Source organism: Schistocerca americana, chromosome 4, assembly GCF_021461395.2.
Source record: "Schistocerca americana isolate TAMUIC-IGC-003095 chromosome 4, iqSchAmer2.1, whole genome shotgun sequence".
In the NCBI taxonomy this organism is placed as follows: domain Eukaryota; kingdom Metazoa; phylum Arthropoda; class Insecta; order Orthoptera; family Acrididae; genus Schistocerca; species Schistocerca americana.
Window position 1 is genome coordinate 834,829,046 of NC_060122.1, and position 19,895 is coordinate 834,848,940.

General features: G+C 45.1%; 1 protein-coding gene across 1 annotated transcript in view; it reads right to left on the reverse strand.

Annotated features, from left to right (window-relative positions):
• Window positions 1-19,895, reverse strand: part of LOC124612576 (putative fatty acyl-CoA reductase CG5065) — a 429,978-nt gene that overhangs the window by 206,679 nt on the left and 203,404 nt on the right. The window contains exon 3 of the mRNA XM_047140860.1: window positions 1,048-1,296. Coding sequence (XP_046996816.1) covers window positions 1,048-1,296 — 249 coding nt within the window. The remainder of the gene's footprint in view (window positions 1-1,047; window positions 1,297-19,895) is intronic.

Below are 19,895 nucleotides of genomic sequence, written 5' to 3' on the forward strand. Positions count from 1 at the left end.
GACCACTATTCTTTGAAGAGGTTGGCGCTCAAGGACCATAGACGTGCAGTGTTGCTGGCCAGCGTTACTGCGACATGCTTCGCCAGCATGGCACACCCGCCCTTTAGGAGGGAGATGCAGTGAACTCAACAGTTTTCATGCAAGATGGGGCTCCACCGCACATCGCTCGTGAAGTTCACCTGCTTCTCCGAAACACACCTGGAAACAATCGAAGTTTCAGCCGATCGCTTACAAATGCTCGGTCGGCACGACCACCTGATCTAACTCGCTGATATTTCTGGTTATAGGGCTGCCTGAAGGACAGGGTTACCAGAGTAACATTCACACATGTGCTGATCTGAAGCACATCGCATCAAGAGAGGTAGCAAACATGCCTACGGACATGCTTCGGTCTGCTGTGCAGAATGCAGTCCTGCGCTTTGAAACTCTTCTGGTCACTGATGGACGCCATATTGAGCCCCTTTCGTAGCAGGAATTGTACCGGTAAGTAATGGTATGATGTACCAAGCAGCACATTAGAAGTGTTTCAATTGAACTGATTCTGCCTTAGTCCTCTTCCCCGTGTGCTTGGTATTAATATTATCAAGTTTGGTCCTCGTAGTTTCCGTGTTATAGCGTGTTAAACAGTGAAAGTTTAATTATAACTACAAGGTATAAGTTGTTTGAAAATAAACACACACACTATCGGCAGGAAATCACAATTTTTGACAAATTATGTGGTCATCATTGTCAAAGACATTTTTAATAACATAATTTGCAAAATGAATGGTTTTAGTCCCAAGAAAAGTTGTCGTAAAGCTTCATTATGATTGGAGGTGTTTTTTAGCTACGAGATCGCTTAAATTTAAACCAACATGCTTACCGTGATATCGAGCTGCATAAAGGACATTAACCGTTGTATCGACGGAACTCACGTCACGGCGACGCCGTCTTCAACGACACAGAAACTGTTACACGCTAGTACTTAGGTGTTCTAATTCAATTGCTCAGTGTATAAGATAGCACGTTAATAGGTGTGGCACAGCAGGGTACACAAGTAAAGGTCACCTCTAGTTTTTTCAGTGTCTTGCAGAGCTGCAGGACGTTCCAGGTGCCGAGCAGGTTCATCCGTATGGAGTCCTTGAGCTTGGCCTCCAGCCTGAGCGTGGCGGCGCAGTGGAAGACGGCGCTGACCTCTCTCCGGACCACGGCCAGGTCCTCCTGGCTGAGGCCGAGGTCCTCCTCCTGGACGTCGCCGTGCAGGAACACCAGCTTCTCCAGCCGCTCCGCGCACGCGCTGCGCACGCGCTGGAACACCTGCAACAGGGGGGCGTCGCGTTACTCACACCTCTACCTCACTGTTACGATGATAGCCAAGTTCACACCGCAGGCCGACGATGGATAAAACCAATAGCTAAAAAACAGCCGAAGTTACAAATTTCACTTTTATGTACGTGATGTCTAGTTTCCGGTCGGTACCTATTTTCAGACCATCCAACTAGTCAAAATGGTATTTCCCAAACTATAAGAACCGTGCCACAGAGACAAACACGTACTTGTAACAAAGTGTAAACGATCAGTTACAGAACATACCCGACCCGAAACTAGTTGCGAAGTAAATGAAAGTGAATTCTGCCACTTTGGCTGTTTTTTCACTGTACAGATTAACATAAGTTGCTGCCATACAATCACGCCAGTATGCTAGAAGTTAGTAATGAATAAAATGTTATCGGGTCTCTAGCATCGATAAGCCGTTAAAATGCCTCGAGCATTCGTTCAAGTACTCCTTGATCACTGTCAAGGACATTCGACAATGGCCAAGCAGTATTTGGTCGAAAGCTCGAGGCACTAGCTCTTTATACTCATGAAGTAATGAGTCCTATCGTCTGGGGATGTCAAATTGATTCCATATTTTTAGATTTCCAGAAGGATTTCGACACCGTTCCTCGCACTCGTCTTCTAATCAAACTGCGAGCCTACAGAATATCGCCTCAATTGTGCGACTGGATTCGTGATTTCCTGTCAGCAACGTCACAGTTCGTAGTAATAGACGGAAAGTCATCGAGTGAAACAGAAGTAATATCCGGCGTTCCCCAAGTAAGTGTTACAGGCCCTCTATTGTTCCTGATCTATATTAACGATATACGAGACAATCTGAGTAGCCGTCTTATATTGTCTGCAGATGATGCTGTCATTTACCGTCTTGTAAAGTCATCAGATGATGAAAAAGACTTCCAAAATGATTTAGATAAGATATCTGTATGGTGCGAAAAGTGGCAATTGACCCTGAATAAGGAAAGTGTGAAGTTATTCACATGAGTACTAAAAGAAATCAGCTAAATTTCGATTACGCCACAAGTCACACAAATCTGAGGGCTGTAAATTCAACTAAATACTTAGGGATTACAATTACAAATAACCTAAATTGGAACGATCACATAGATAATATTGTGGGTGGAGAAAACCAAAGACTGCGATTCATCGGCAGAACACTCAGAAGGTGCAACAGGTCTACCAAAGACACTGCTTACACTACGCTTGTCCGCCCTATTCTGGAGTACTGCTGTGCGGTGTGGGATCCGCATCAGGTGGGACTGACGGATGTCGTCGACAAAGTACAAAGTAGGGCAGTTCGTTTTGTATTATCGCGAAATAGGGGAGATAGTGCCGCAGACATGATACGTGGAGTGGCAATCATTAAAACAAAGGCGTTTTTCGTTGCTACGGGATCTTCTCATGAAATTTCAATCACCAGTTTTCTCCTCCGATTGCAATATTCTGTTCGCGCACACCTACATAGGGAGAAATGATCATCACGATAAAATAAGAGAAATCAGGGCTCGCACGGAAATATTTAAGTGCTCGTTTTTCCCGCGTGCCGTTCGAGAGTGGAACGGTAGAGAGACAGCATGAAGGTGGTTCATTGAACCCTCTGTCAGGCACTTTATTGTGAATAGCAGAGTAATCACGTAGATGTAGATGTAGATGAACTTGACGCTGCTGGAAACCCCGTTCTTATGAAGAGAATAGAAGATATAACTGCAGGAAAGGCAGTCACCGATAGGTAAATGCTTACATAGAAAAATCTCAAGTTACACTCGTTCTATTAGTTAATTTATTAATTATGGAAGTCAATGACTTTGAGTACCATCTAAGGATTATGGCTGTTAAAACTAGAAGATGAATTCTTATACAAGATATGACATGGTAATAACGAATATAACATACAAATATTGGCAGCACTGCGAATGAATAGTTGGGAATGCAGAATAACTACTTTCACAACTACATAGCGCAAGAGATTTCGTTCTATTACACCCACAGCGACGGATTCTTCTTTCAATTGCAACTACTACCGCTAGGTCTGTTGCTCCCGTTTCACTCTTTCTGAAAAGTTCAAAAGCAAAGGAAGTTAAGTGTTCTTGTTTACAGAGGCATCACTGAGAAAGAAGCGGAGGCTAGGCATGTAACACACGTGGTCATGTGTAAGGGATGATGCTGGAACTAGGTGACTTGCGTGCATCGCTAAATCTCCAGCATGTTAGAACGATCAGACTGAGTCACGAGATTTCCGTTAACGGGACCTGCGTTTCTTTCGAGCGGTGACTAATCTAGATAATTCCTGCGTTCCCTGGACCAAACCTGACGTTTATAGCATGTGAGCAGTTTCTTTGCGCTAAGATTGTAAGAAGTCGTTCGTCTCGATACTAGTTCCCAGTGTCACAAATCGAACATTTACTAAGCTGTTCACATGAGCTATTCCAGTACTAAAGCTTCATAGCTTCACGGAAAACTGCAAGTTACAAACAGAAATGCTGGATGGCACCAGTTTCAACAGATTAAATGGTCTCTTCTAAATTTTCAGAAAACAGCATAGTTGCCGTTACTTATCGTCATTTTTTTTAAAAAAAAGTCCAAAATAAATACAGAGAAAAGTGTACTGTAATAATCATCGTCCATCCAGCTAAATTTATCATTAAATAATAGAAAGAAAGCCGAGCCCAGATGTAGAGATTATACTGGTTCTGGTGAACAGGTTCATTGTTTAAGTAAGGATGGTGAAATGGCGCCTTCTATTCAAACAGTATGAAACTGTAAACATTTGGTTGCGGGGTGTGAACTGATTAGAGGACTGTGGACGCCAATAATTTACCATATTTATAAAACTATAAAGTTAAATACTCGACCCACCAGAACTCCCAAGATGTGGCCATAATTGACGTAATAGACTGCAATGTAAAAATTGTTGATGCTCCACCATGCATTACACAGGGTGGAGAAAAACGACCTGACAGTAAGGTCAAAGCTGATTACAAATATTGCTTCGTGGAACTACTACGGCGAAAGACAGTCAACAACGAGGAGGCGAGAGTTTGTCCGATAATCGGACGTGTTTGGGTGCGTCTAGCAGAGGGATAGTGTCCGGCCAAGCTGCTGCTCTGTTATGCCGAGTTAATGCGTTATTGTACTCTTAGCGTAGTTGATTTAAAAGCTGGACTTTATAGAGTAAATATCACAGAAAATTCTAGTATAATCAGACGTGGATAGAAATTTAAGGTTTGTCTAGCTTTGACTGTTCAGATGTAGCCATTATTCTTAACCTAATGTAATTATCAATTGCACTTTTTAATCTAACAGGAGCCAGCTGGGGCAAGCTACTATAAATACACACACTTCTGCGCGCTCGTCGCTGATTGGCTGTCCCTTTGTGGGTGGAGCTCTACACGAGTTCCCCTCCCTTGCTCCCTCTATACAGCTGAAAGGGCACAGTGTCCAACCTGCTGTGAAGTTGTTATACGGAAATGAATATGCAAGGAAGGGGGTAGTGTTGAGTGAAGTGGACGATTGCAGACGATGCAAGTCGACAGTTTTCAATAAGTGGAGGAGTGGTCGGAAGCCGCGTGCCGTGGGACGACGGAGCGTCGTCGTTGTCGTAACCGGGCAATAGAATCTGCTTGGGACGCATTGCGTGAATCGTCAGGCTCTGCTACAGTAATAGAGTTTCAAGAAGATTTGTAACATTTAACAGATTTATAAGAACGCTGTCTCAATTCTCTTCTGCGTAATAATTTTCTTCTGATGTATCTATGGGGAACTTTTTACGCAGGTAGAAACACCTGATACTGTTTATCCTTATTTATTAAAACGTTTATTGGGACTCAGTATTCTTAAACACATCCAAACCAATTATTTAGCATTATTTAGCGGCTTACCAAGTCATATATTTCGTTATACGGACAAATACAACCACGCAAGAGTCATTTTTTAAAAAGTATAAACGCGGTTACAAAAGGATTTGAAATGGACAAGCAAATTAAATAAACAGGAGAGATCATCTCCAGCCACCTATACCTAACTGTGGAACTTAGCACGGAGTTAAGACAAACATGAAGTTGGCTAACATCTATTAGTTTTTGAACACAAATAGAAAATGAGCAGACTGGATTAGATGAACTGTTCGTTACATTATCCGTAACGAGGAGATCCTTGTCAAAATGGTATGTGTTAGATTTTATTTTATTTTTTTATTATTTTATTATTACATTATGTGATATTGACGTGCACTTCCATAGCCCAGTGGTCAGCTTATCTGACAGCTTTCCGGATTACCCTGGTTCGATTCCCGATTCGAGCAGGGGTTTTTCCTGGTTGGGAGGACGACAACGCCTTTCGCTCACCCTCATTATGCCAATTGAGGAACTACTTGAGCGACTAATAGCGGCTCCAAGATCTTCTTGACTTTGGACAACGGCCGAGAGAGCGGTATGCTGTCCCCGTGGCCCTCTACACCGCATCCAAATGACGTCATTAGTGCATGAAAAGGCGGCGGTCGGTCGGTCGGTTCCGATTAGTCCGTCTGGACCAGAAAGCAGAGCTATACTTTATTTATTGCTTTGCTTTTGCTTCGATATTAATAAAAAATATAGTAATAATATATACAATGCACCAACTGGTTCTGTTTGGAAGTTCGTCGATGGACTAGAAGGAGTTGGCCGCAAGTAAGTCTTTCCGGTTCTTCTTAAACTGAATTTTATTTCTAGGTAAATTATTTATGGTTGCTGGCTAAGTTTCGAAAACGCGTATACCTAAACAGTTGACCTCTTACTGCCTTTATGTCTATATATACTTTGTTCCTGAAACTTCCTGGCAGATTAAAACTGTGTGCCGGACTGAGACTCGGGACCTTTGCCTTTCGCGGGCAAGTGCTCTACCGCGAAATTTAAAGGTCCCGAGTTCGAGTCTCGGTCTGGCACACGGTTTTAATCTGCCAGGAAGTTTCATGTCAGCGCACACTGCGCTGCAGAGTGAAAATCTCAATCTGTATACATTGTTCCTGTTCATAATACTGATTTTGTGAAATTAGCTGCTTGTTGCAAAAAGGAATGTATTATTTACAACTAATTTCATTAAGAAATAAATATACTCCAAAACAAACAAAAAAGACGCATCACAAACGAGTTATGCAGATTTGTCACAAATTGATATACACTCCTGGAAATTGAAATCAGAACACCGTGAATTCATTGTCCCAGGAAGGGGAAACTTTATTGACACATTCCTGGTGTCAGATACAGCACATGATCACACTGACATAACAACAGGCACATAGACACAGGCAACAGAGCATGCACAATGTCGGCACTAGTACAGTGTATATCCACCTTTCGCAGCAATGCAGGCTGCTATTCTCCCATGGAGACGATCGTAGAGATGCTGGATGTAGTCCTGTGGAACGGCTTGCCATGCCATTTCCACCTGGCGCCTCAGTTGGACCATCGTTCGTGCTGGACGTGCAGACCGCGTGAGACGACGCTTCATCCAGTCCCAAACATGCTCATTAGGGGACAGATCCGGAGATCTTGCTGGCCAGGGTAGTTGACTTACACCTTCTAGAGCACGTTGGGTGGCACGGGATACATGCGGACGTGCATTGTCCTGTTGGAACAGCAAGTTCCCTTGCCGGTCTAGGAATGGTAGAACGATGGGTTCGATGACGGTTTGGATGTACCGTGCACTATTCAGTGTCCCCTCGACGATCACCAGTGGTGAACGGCCAGTGTAGGAGATCGCTCCCCACACCATGATGTCGGGTGTTGGCCCTGTGTGCCTCGGTCGTATGCAGTCCTGATTGTGGCTCTCACCTGCACGGCGCCAAACACGCATACGACCATCATTGGCACCAAGGCAGAAGCGACTCTCATCGCTGAAGACCACACGTCTCCATTCGTCCCTCCATTCACGCCTGTCGCGACACCACTGGAGGCGGGCTGCACGATGTTGGGGCGTGAGCGGAAGACGGCCTAACGGTGTGCGGGACCGTAGCCCAGCTTCATGGAGACGGTTGCGAATGGTCCTCGCCGATACCCCAGGAGCAACAGTGTCCCTAATTTGCTGGGAAGTGGCGGTGCGGTCCCCTACGGCACTGCGTAGGATCCTACGGTCTTGGCGTGTATCCGTGCGTCGCTGCGGTCCGGTCCCAGGCCGACGGGCACGTGCACCTTCCGCCGACCACTGGCGACAACATCGATGTACTGTGGAGACCTCACGCCCCACGTGTTGAGCAATTCCGCGGTACGTCCACCCGGCCTCCCACATGCCCACTATACGCCCTCGCTCAAAGTCCGTCAACTGCACATACGGTTCACGTCCACGCTGTCGCGGCATGCTACCAGTGTTAAAGACTGCGATGGAGCTCCGTATGCCACGGCAAACTGGCTGACACTGACGGCGGCGGTGCACAAATGCTGCGCAGCTAGCGCCATTCGACGGCCAACACCGCGGTTCCTGGTGTGTCCGCTGTGCCGTGCGTGTGATCATTGCTAGTACAGCCCTCTCGCAGTGTCCGGAGCAAGTATGGTGGGTCTGACACACCGGTGTCAATGTGTTCTTTTTTCCATTTCCAGGAGTGTACATGTAAGTATCGACGGCAAATGCGAAACTGCAAACGTTGATGGCCGGTGGATGAATGTGTGACGCTGCAGCACGAATTTCACCGCGCAGCTGGCAAGGATACTAAACGGGGATATGTCGATACCAGGGCGTAAAGTCACTGCGAATTTCATTCCGTGTACTCAGTTCGACAGTAACTATGTCTGTCAGACCGGCGCGTGAACAATATACACAGATGTCAGCATTTGAGAGAGGATGTGTAGTTGGGCTCAAAGAAAGCAGTTGGAGTCATCGACGAATCGCTCAACATTTGAACAGGAACGACGCCACTATTCGATGGCGTCGACAGGAATGGGTGAACCACGGCCGAACACAGCTTCAAGAAGGAAGCGGTCTACCTAGAGAGGCGACAGAACGGAAGGACCGAGAAATCGTCAGAGAGCACTCAGAGCCCTGGATTCGTCATTCTCATCGATCCGACGCGCAACTGGAGCTTCACTGGCTACAAGGACTTGTAATAGGTGGCTCACAGAAGAGGGGTTGAGCTCACCATTGACTTCCGTACTCCAGTATGCCCGTCTGCAGCGGTGTCGGGTACATTCGGCCTGGAATCTCACTCACTGGAACAGAATCGTGTTCAGTGATGGTCCCACTTCCAATGAGCCCCTACAACCAGCGGAGACGTGGCTGGAGAGGCCCCAAACAGCAGTGGAGCACCATCCTGACTGTCGCACGCCATATGAGCCAGAAGGGTGGTCTCGAGTGTCACTTTATTTCTCAGCAGGGCCCAACTGGTCGTCATCCGCGCCAGTCTCACAGCACAGTGTTTCGTAGTCGATATTCTACGCCCCGTTTAGTTTCCCTTCATGGCAGCCCATTCTGGACATACATTTCAACAAGATATTGCCCGCCTGCACACGACGAGGGTTTCGAATGGTTGTCTTCGTGCTCACCAAACCCTACCTGGACCAGCAAAGTCGGCGGTGCTTTATGACTTATCAAGCACAAAGTTTCAGTGCAACCCTCGAACAACATTGGCGATCTCCTTCGCAGATGTCAACTCTAGAAATAAGGTGACAGTGCTATTTGGATGAAAAGCGTATAGCCCACAGTTGCAAAGCATTCCCGACGAGCGGATTGCGTTGCCAAAATGCTGATCGATCAGACATCGTGACAGATCAGAGCTAGAATGAAATTTTCACTCTACAGCGGAGTGTGCGCTGGTATGAAACTTCCTGGCAAATTAAACCTGTGTGCCGGACCGAAACTCGAACTCGGGACCTTTGCCCTTCGCGGGCAAGTGCTCTAGAAACATCCCCCAGGCAGTGGGTAAGCCAATTAAAGCTGTGAGGACGGGGCGTGAGTCGTGCTTGGGTAACTCAGCTGGTAGAGCAGTTGCCCGCGAAAGGCAAAGGTCCCGAGTTCTAGTCTCGGTCCGGTACATAGTTTTAATCTGACAGGAAGTTTCAGATCAGAGCTGTTTGCCGGTCCGGAATACGAGCCCAGAACCTTGCCTTTTTCGTGGGATTTCTCTTGCCCGCTGAGATAGGTATCTAAGTACGGCTAGATAGCTACCAAAAAATGGTTCAAATGGCTCTGAGCACTATGGGACTTAACATCTACGGTCATCAGTCCCCTACAACTTAGAACTACTTAAACCTAACTAACCTAAGGAGATCACACAACACCCAGTCATCACGAGGCAGAGAAAATCCCTGACCCCGCCGGGAATCGAACCCGGGAACTCGAGCGCGGGAAGCGAGAACGCTACCGCACGACCACGAACTGCGGACGTAGGTAGCTATCCTCAGAGTTCTACTTCCGCCACTCTGTTACTTTCGAAATGTCGCAGAAGTTGTCCTGCGTAGCTTGCAGAAGCTCTCCCTCGTAACTTGCGGGTCTAGTACTTCTGGAAGACGGGAGTAGCTTCCAAACTGAACTGAGATGCTCATCGTCCAGCTTAAAAGCTTTCTGGCAATGGACGAGTAACGCACAGCCATCCTGATCAGCGAACAAGAGCATTTGCAGCCGCCTACATAATCGCCTGAAAAACGTAGCACAAAGTGCAACAAACAAGAGAGTCCCCAGCAGGAGAGCAGGCCACTTTCGAGACGCTCCTGTGCACACAGACAATCCTGACAGTACTTCGCAATCCACACGAATACCGGTTCTTACAAGGGAACATCCCCATCGCACCCCCCTCAGATTTAGTTATAAGTTGGCACAGTGGATAGGCCTTGAAAAAATGAACACAGATCAATTGAGAAAACAGGAAGAAGTTGTGTGGAACTATGAAAAAAAATAGTAAAATATGCAAACTGAGTAGTCTATGTGCAAGTAGGCAACATCAAGGAGAGTGCGAGTTCAGGAGCGCCGTGGTCACGTGGTTAGCGTGAGTAGCTGCGGAACGAGAGGTCCTTGGTTCAAGTCTTCTCTCGCCTGAAAATTTTACTTTCTTTATTTTCGCAAAGTTATGATCTGTCCGTTCGTTCATTGACGTCTCTGTTCACTGTAATAAGTTTAGTGTCTGTGTTTTGCGACCGCACCGCAAAACCGTGCGATTAGTAGACGAAAGGACGTGCCTCTCCAATGGGAACCGAAAACATTTGATCGCAAGGTCATAGATCAACCGATTCCTCCACAGGAAAACACATCTGATATATTCTATACGACACTGGTGACGGCATGTGCGTCACATGACAGGAATATGTTGTCGACCCACCTAACTTGTACACTTGGCGAATGGGTAAAAAGATTCTTCTACCTTGCCCGATTTATGTCTTCCTGTGGATGTGATAATTACTCCCAAAAAAGTGATGAAAACATAAGTTTGTCACATAAACTGAAAATAAAAAATTAAACTTTTCACTCAAGGGAAGACTTGAACCTAGGACCTCTCGTTCTGCAACTGCTCACACTAACCACGGGACCACGGCGCTCCTTGAGTCCCATTGTCCTTGATGTTGCCTATCTTCGCATAGACTACTAAGTTTGTATATTTTACAAATTTTTTTCATAGTTCCACACAACTTCTTCCTGTTTTCTCGATTGATCTGTGTTCAGTTTTTCAAGGGCTATCCACTGTGCCAACTTATAACTAAATCTGAGGGGGGTGCGATGGGGAGGTTCCCTTGTTAGAGGTGTCTTTAAATTAGTGTCGCAGCAGACCACCAGTACCATATAACACAGTCCCACAGCCTGTTACTAGTTGGTGTTGGACGTAGTCAGCACACACTCGGGTCTTACTGAGGCTGCAACACAGTGTGACGATCATCCGTAGCTCGCCTGCCTTTCGAAAGTAGTGATTACGACGAATGGTTCTTGGATTTCGTACTTCCAATAGGAACCCATGTGACTCAATGTCGGCTCGGTTCGATTTCTCTTCTTCTTATTATTCCTCTTTTATCCTGCTGACTGACAGGACATTACTAAAAATTCCTTGATCAATTGTGGCTTTTATCTCATGAAGTGGGTGGTATCAGTTTTTGAAAACTCGTGGGTATCATGCGTATTTATGGCTCCGGAAGTGTTGCTTATATAATCAATAAGTACTTAACTGTTCTCGAAAAACAGTATTTTATACTAAAGTGCGCGTCATTTATGTTGGCGGCCGAGTTTATGTTCGATCTGCTCATCTGGCGTCACAAAACACAGTCAGCCAATGAACAGAGAACGACGTTGCCAGAGCTCGACTGCAATGCAGAGCATGGACGAGTGTCTTCAGTTTTAGAGACGTTCAGTCATAAATAAAGTAATTGAACAAAACCAATGTCTTGATAGCAGACTTTCTTTTATAGAAAGTTTGGAAAAAGCATTCTTTATACCAATAGCTTCATATTCTATTAATTAATTAAACCAAACAAGCAATATGACTCCTAATTCAGGCGATAGCAAGGAAAGGTGTTTGTATCAATCTCACGAACCGCTTTTTCGCAACAAAGAACAGCGCTAATTGTTTATTTCCTATTGTACTTCGACGAAGCGTGAGTAATTCATAGTCATACCAACAGTTTTCGTCAGTATTTTGCGTGACATGTTACAGTCCTCATGGCATTTGGTCTGTAGACAAGCTGCGTTAGCGCAATGGTTAAGGTGTTGGGCTTCTATGCCAAAGGTTATGAGTTCAAGCCTTGTGCAGTGTGTAATCTTTTCATTATTTCAAAACAATATGGAAGTGCATTACTTCACGAATTATATTCGTTTGAATGCAATTTTTTGAAATTTCTAGTGCTTTGTCCCTTCATTAACCCTTTCGCTGCTGCAGACACGTGCTCCCCGCATTCCGCGCTGTGCGCGATTTTATCATCACTGCACTGCTCGCCTGTGCAGACACATGGTGTTCCCACTGCTTTGACACACTTATCATTCGATTTCACAAAAACTATTTGGCCCAAAAATTTGATTTTTACACGTCTTCTTGACTGATACCTTCCCCCCTCAACTTTTACCTCTGCAAACTCTTCAAAATTGCGTGCAATGGTTTACTATATTTAATGCTGCATAATAACTGCGTTGAACATCGAAACAAAATTAAGTCATTTATGGGGGGAAGGTACCAGTCAAGAAGACATGTAAAAATCTAATTTTTGGGCCAAATAGTTTTTGTGGAATCGAATGATAAGAGTGTCAAAGCAGTCGGAACACGATGTGTCTGCACAGGCGAGCAGTGCAGTGACAAAATCGCGCACAGCGCGGAATGCGGCGAGCACGTGTCTGCAGCAGCGAAAGGGTTAATGCGGCCGTGGTAGCTTTACTTCATGAACTGCGCGCTCCCCCCTAAACGTAAGCTTGCGAACTATGCTATACTATGGCGCTGCTTCTATTGCAACTGGCAACGCAGCAATCTCCCGCGTCTGGGCGGGCATGCGCGAGCCGCCAAGATAAAAGAATTGAACTATACCACATTTAGATGGTTCAAATGGCTCTGAGCACTATGGGACTTAACATCTATGGTCATCAGTCCCCTATAACTTAGAACTACTTAAACCTAACTAACCTAAGGACATCACACACACCCATGCCCGAGGTAGGATTAGAACCTGCGACCGTAGCGGTCGCATGGTTCCAGACTGTAGCGCCTAGAACCGCTCGGCCACATCGGCCGGCTCGCAGTGTACAGTTCTGCCACTGGTCACAAGAGAAAATACGGGACGATGACAGATTTTTTGCACTCGTTCTATTTAGCGATGAAGCGTCATTCAACAACACCGGTAACGTAAACCGGCATAATATGCACTATTGGGCAACGGAAAATCCACGATGGCTGCAACAAGTGGGACATCAGTGGCCTTGGTGGGTTAATGTATGGTGCGGCATTATGGGAGGAAGGACAATTGGCCCCCATTTTATCGATGGCAATCTAAATGGTGCAGTATATGCTGATTTCCTACGTAACGTTCTACCGATGTTACTACAAGATGTTTCACTGCGTGACAGAATGGCGATGTACTTCCGACATGATGGATGTCCGGCTCATAGCTCGCGTGCAGTTGAAGCAGTATTGAACAGCATATTTCATGACAGGTGGATTGGTCGTCGAAGCACCGTACCATGGCTCGCACGTTCACCGGATCTGGCGTCCCCGGATTTCTTTCTGTGGGGAAAGTTGAAGGATATTTGCTACCGTGATTCACCGACAACGTCTGACAACATGCGTCAGCGCATTGTCAATGGATGTGCGAACAATAGGGAAGGCGAACTGCTCGCTGTTGAGAGGAATGTCGTTACACGTATTGCCAAATCCATTGCGGTTGACGGACATCGTCTTGAGCATTTACTGCATTAATGTGCTATCACGCTGTAACAGCATGCGTTCTCAGAAATGATAATTTCACGAAGGTACATGTATCACATTGGAACAACCGAAATAAAATGTTCAAACATACCTACGTTCTGTATTTTTAATTTTAAAAAACCTACCTGTTACCAACTGTTCGTATAAAATTGTGAGCCATATGTTTGTGATTATTACAGCGCCATCTGCCAAAAAGCGAAAAAAGTGATCCAACTAAAACATTCATATTTCTTTACCCACTACACGAATATGTAATAAAAAATGGGGGTTCCTATTTTTAAAAAAACGTGGTTGATATCCGTTTGACCTATGGCAGCGCCATCTAGCGGGTCAACCATAGCGCCATGTGGTTTCCCCCTTCAAGCTACACAAGTTTCGTTCTTTTCAGTTTTTCCGTTTGACGTTTATTTCGTGAGATATTTGGCGAGGTCACGATCAATGCACCACTCTGTATACAGTAAACAGCATCTAGAAGTAAATATGACAAAAAAGCGGGAAAAAAGCACTTGGTTTAAGGAAAGAAGTACAATTTATAACTGTTCATAAAAAACGGCCCTACAAAGGCAGATTACAATTAGATTTAAAAATGGGGTGCAATAAAAAGGGTGCCGGCCGCGGTGGTCTCGCGGTTCTAGGCGCTCAGTCCGGAGCCGCGCGACTGCTGCGGTCGCAGGTTCGAATCCTGCCTCGGGCATGGATGTGTGTGATGCCCTTAGGTTAGTTAGGTTTAAGTAGTTCTAAGTTCTAGGGGGACTGATGACCATAGATGTTAAGTCCCATAGTGCTCAGAGCCATTTGAACCAATAAAAAGGGTGGGTGGGGAAGAGAAAGAGGAACGCGGTGTAAAATAAGCAGTGAAAAGTGCAGCTTTTGTACGATGACATCGACATAATTCACTCCGGCCTTAGGGTCCGTGTTTTACAAGCTCTCTCGCAGTGCCTGAACGCCTTCTTCCGCCTTTCAGACGAATGAACTATTGAGTGCAGTAGAAAGCTGTGCTGGAAGAGCGAGGGACCGTGCAGCGGGGAGCGCCCGCTCCCGACCCCGGCAACCTCTTCAGAAGCTGCGGCCGGCGGCCCACTTGGCCGTGGCTAGGCGAACGGGTGGGCTGGGCTCTAGGCCGCAGCTATGAAGCGCACCTGCGGGGCACTGCTAGAGAGCCGCTTGCGCTTCCGCCTTCGAGCGTTCTCAGAACCCGTTATCGCAATTTTATGTTGCTATTCCCAAGCATTCTGAGGCTTCCCCTTTCCGGAACGTTACATACCTAGCACATTCCCAAAGCATGCTATTAACAGCAATTCCTGCGTGCCTACAACGGTTGATCTGCAGCGGTTTTAAACAAATATATTTACAAAATTTTCATGAAGCAGAAACTGGGAGAAGGAGACATTGAGATCGATAACTTGAAAGGGGAGCAAAAGCAAATCGAGCTGTTCTACAGCTCCGAGCGTAACAGATATCGGGTTTTAACTAAATACTACAGACAGTCTCCCAGAATTTACTTAAAGACCATAGCCTTGATGAACATGCAGCTGCTGATCTTACAGGAGATGGCTCGTTCAGCTGCCTCTTATAATGTAGACGGAACAGTCAAGGAGGAAGGGTAACTGCGTCAGTTTGTTTATAAAGTCACGTGAGATTTTACCAACCATTATATGTTTGTTGTAATGGGAATCCAGTCCAATATTAGCTGTCACAAGACTGGACACCACAGCATCTGGAGACTACATCATAGTAAGAGAGTCCAGCAATCACAAGTCGTATGTTTCAGATTTATCACCCGGCCCCGGACGAAAGAGATAGCTTTTTTACCAAGAACAAACGCCGTGGAAGGTTGAAGAACAGTTTCTACAACTTCACACACAGGCTGTCCCAAAAAAGACACCGGTGAACTTTAGGGACAGGTTCCTTACACCAAAACAAAAAAAGTCTAGTAAACAAGTGCTCTAAAGCGCATGCCTTAAGAGATATGGGCACTTGTTCAGCTACGATACTATGAAACACGTCTCTTCTGTTGCAAGCTGTTTGATTTTCATATTGTGGGACACACTGTATATTGCAGCGGTCTGTGAGCTATACAGTACATTACCGCCAGCATTAGCCACTACCTCTATTTTTAGTTTCGCGTAAGGGGCGAAGGAGGACTGTGTGTCTGCAGAGTGTCATCAGAATATCTACAAAAAGCGTTTTAGAGCCTGTATTTACTAGAAATTTCTTACTTATTTCTGTATAAGGAAGCTCTCAAAGTTTGGCGCTGTTGTTTTGGGACACACTGTATATTGCACGTGCCACTATACAGTACATTACCGGCAGCATTAGCCACTACCTGTATTTTTAGTTTCGCGTAAGGGGCGAAGGAGGACTATGTGTCTGCAGAGTGTCATCAGAATATCTCCAAAACCAAGCGGCAAAGACTTAATTCGAATCAATGACAGCGTTAGCGGCGAACACGATGGTTCAACGCTGTTGTGAGTCAGAGAACAACGATTTCTTTTTCTTTTTTTTGCGTGAGGACGCTATTTTTAAATACATATTCGTCTTCGATCAGAAAAAATGAGTAAGTATGAGTGGAATTATTTGTCAACTAAAGTTATAAACGTGAATACGCAATCACAGTTTTACTGGAAGATTATCCAAGCCGCACTGCTATTAGCCAAGGACAGCGGTCTGTGTGCTAATGTAAATACGTGTACCGAACACCAGGTTATTACAGAATGAGATTTTAACTCTGCAGCGGAGTGTGCGCTCATATGAAACTTCCTGGCAGATTAAAACTGTGTGCCCGACCGAGACTCGAACTCGGGACCTTTGCCTTTCGCGGGCAAGTGCTCTACCAACTGAGCTACCGAAACACGAGTCACGCTCGGTACTCACAGCTCTACTTCTGCCGTTACCTCGTCTCCTACCTTCCAAACTTTACAGAAGCTCTCCTGCGAACCTTGCAGAACTAGCACTCCTGAAAGAAAGGATATTACGGAGACATGGCTTAGCCACAGCCTAGGGGATGTTTCCAGAATGGTCCCGAGTTCGAGTCTCGGTCGGGCACACAGTTTTAATCTGCCAGGAAGTTTCATACCAGGTTATTGATTTCTAGTCCATTTGAGTCTGTGTCGAGTAGGGTTCGTGGAACAGTATCTTGTTGTAAGTAGACTTAACATTACAGGCCCTGTTGTTGACACCGACTAGCAAGATGCGCCGTTCTGTGTTTTTCTTCACCATGAAATACCATTAGATGTTTCTGGTGTTCTTCCGTGCGCGAGTTGTTTCTCACAGGTGTCGTGAGCTCAAGCGGTATTGAAGAGCGAACTGAAATGATTTGAAACTATTTGAATCAGGAAGAAAAATCAGAAATTCTATCACCCTTTATGCTGACATTCTCCGCCCAAGAAACCTTCAAGTTTTTGGGCAGTGTGCAGTTCACCGCCAGAGGAAACGTACAACAGTGGAAAAGGGGACATGGAAAAACTGTAACGGAAGGAAAATAAAGAGACTGTAGTGTCAACAGCTGTCCCTGTAAAACTAAACGCAAGTTCTCGAGTTATTGTTCGCAGCTCTGGAATAGTCTTCTTAGAGAATCACGAGATCACAAAGTTAACTCCCATGAAATGAAACGAAATGTCGTGTGCCTAGGGCCTTCCGGAGGGTAGACCTGTCGCCTGGTGCAAGTCTTTCCAGCTGACGCCACTTCGGGGACTTGCGTGTCGATGGGGATGAAATGATGATGAAGACGACACAAAAACCAGTCCCTGAGCGGAGAAAATCTCCAACCCAGCCGGGAATTGAACCCGGTCCCTTTGCATGGCATTCCGCCGCGCTGGTAATTTTTTTTAATCTCATTTTCTTCGTTATGTTTGTTGTATTTGTTCCGGGCGGACGTCCCATGACGCTTGTTCAGGTTCATCGCTGAGCCATTAACTCGTTTTTTTTTTTTTTTTTTTTTTTTTTTTTACAGGGAGCAGCTAACTTTCTGACCGAACACGCTGAGTTACCGCGCCGGCAGCATTCAGCTATCGAGGCGACTCAGCTCCGATCACACGTTAGTGAATAAGTAACTCGATGAAATGACTTTTACAATCGCCTCATTGTTTTTATTATGAGCCCGCATCTCGTGGTCGTGCGGTAGTGTTCTCGCTTCCCACGCCCGGGTTCCCGGGTTCGATTCCCGGCGGGGTCAGGGATTTTCTCTGCCTCGTGATGGCTGGGTGTTGTGTGATGTGTGATGTGTTAGTTAGGTTTAACTAGTTCTAAGTTCTTGGGGACTGATGACCATAGATGTTAAGTCCCATAGTGCTCAGAGCCATTTGAACCATTTTTTTTATTATTATGATTTTTATCTTATCAAATGGCTCTGGGCACTATGGGACAACATCTATGGTCATCAGTCCCCTAGAACTTAGAACTACTTAAACCTAACTAACCTAAGGACATCACACAACACCCAGTCATCACGAGGCAGAGAAAATCCCTGACCCCGCCGGGAATGGAACCCGGGAACCCGGTTTATCTTATCAATAACTGAAATAAAATTCCACTCTATTTTGGAAGGATCTCGAATTTTTAGGGCAAATTGATGTGAAACACAGGTGAAAGTATAAGAACCTAGTTTAACGAGGCTATATCCTGCCCTATATCCTGTATGACTGCGATGTTTATGCACTAGAGTAGGAAACATCACCTCCACGGGGTTACTAATAACCATTTACAGAATGCATACTTCATGGTGTTCCAGAACTCTATTAACGCTTGTTGATTTGCCTTAGCAGTAGTTTTGATGCTGGCAAAGGTTTCATTTTCTCGTCTCTATAAGTCAGTAAACGCAACACTCATAAGCGTCTTCTGTTAACGTGTGAAACACGACACCAAGAGGCCGAAAGAAAACAACAGAATTTACGTCAGCGAGGGTATGTTGCACAGTCACAGGGGCAATAGACAGTAAACTGACGGTGCAATAAAAGCTTTGAACGAAATCAACCACTTTATTTCGAAGTTCACTCGTTTTTTTACTCTACAGTTCAGACAAACTGTTGTGGAAAGACGTGTTGTCCGGCACTGAATCTTTCTCTTACAAATCAAAGTTAAAACATAGAGGAAGTAATGTTTCTGAAGCTGTATTGAAGTATAGTTTCTGAAATTCGTACACATGAAGTTGTCGTGTAGGTCATCTCAGTAATGGACGTTCCTCTATACGTACTTATTGGCTAATTACAGCAACCAAATTTTGGTTTTTGTATCATCTCGTCTGTCGTGCAGAATATAAAAAATTTCCCAGACAGGAATACGTACATGTAAGCATTGGAAACAAGTGGTAATACACTTTTTATAAATTGAAATAATAATGAAGGAAAAACACCAAATTACATTTAAGAAATATGGAACACAGAGAAATGATATGAACAAGAAAAAATGCCTATAATTTCCGATAAAGCTAGCAGAAATTTTAAAGATGTAGAACAATTTCAGCGATCGACGACTCTCAAAGTATTTGATCTGAAATGCTGTTCCAGTCGCTACGCTTATGTAAAATTTACTTAATTAAATTTTAATCATCAAACGTTTCCTTATCATTGAGGCCACTGGTTGCGGAAGGTGTCCATAGATCAGCTGGCTGTCAAATAAGTACCTGCTGGCTGTCACACGGCAAGTACACGTCATTTGACCGCTCATGTACTACGGGAACGGATGCTAGAGTTTCTTCTGAACGTCGTCAGCAGCTTAAAGCCGTCCTCGGGGGCACTAATGAGATGTCTCACAATTGCATTTTTCGTGTTCCGTTCATTATACCATTACTGACGACCTCTACCACGGAAACTACATTCGTGTTTCATGAAACTGAGACACAATCTAACAAGGAAGTTCGATGCAACTCTCAAAAGTTCTCTGGAAAATCGAGTTTGAAGTTTTCCAAACGTCTTTAATTCCCTAAATCAGAGTCAGTCTTTCGGCGATTGTGGTAGAATGAGTCACTGGCCTGTGGGTCCCAGGTTCGATTCCTGGCTGTTGTAAAATTTATCTTCTACGAGCATTTCTGTGAAACGTTAGAAATTTAAAAAATGAAAAAATATATTTTGTAACTTTTTAATCCACAAAATCTTTATTATCGACGTTTAATAGAAGATCGGTAATTGCCGGCCGTTGTGGCCGAGCAGTTCTAGGCGCTTGAATCCGGAACCGCGCTGCTGCTACGGTAGCATGTTCGAATCCTCCCTCGGGCAGTTAAGTAGTTCTAAGTCTA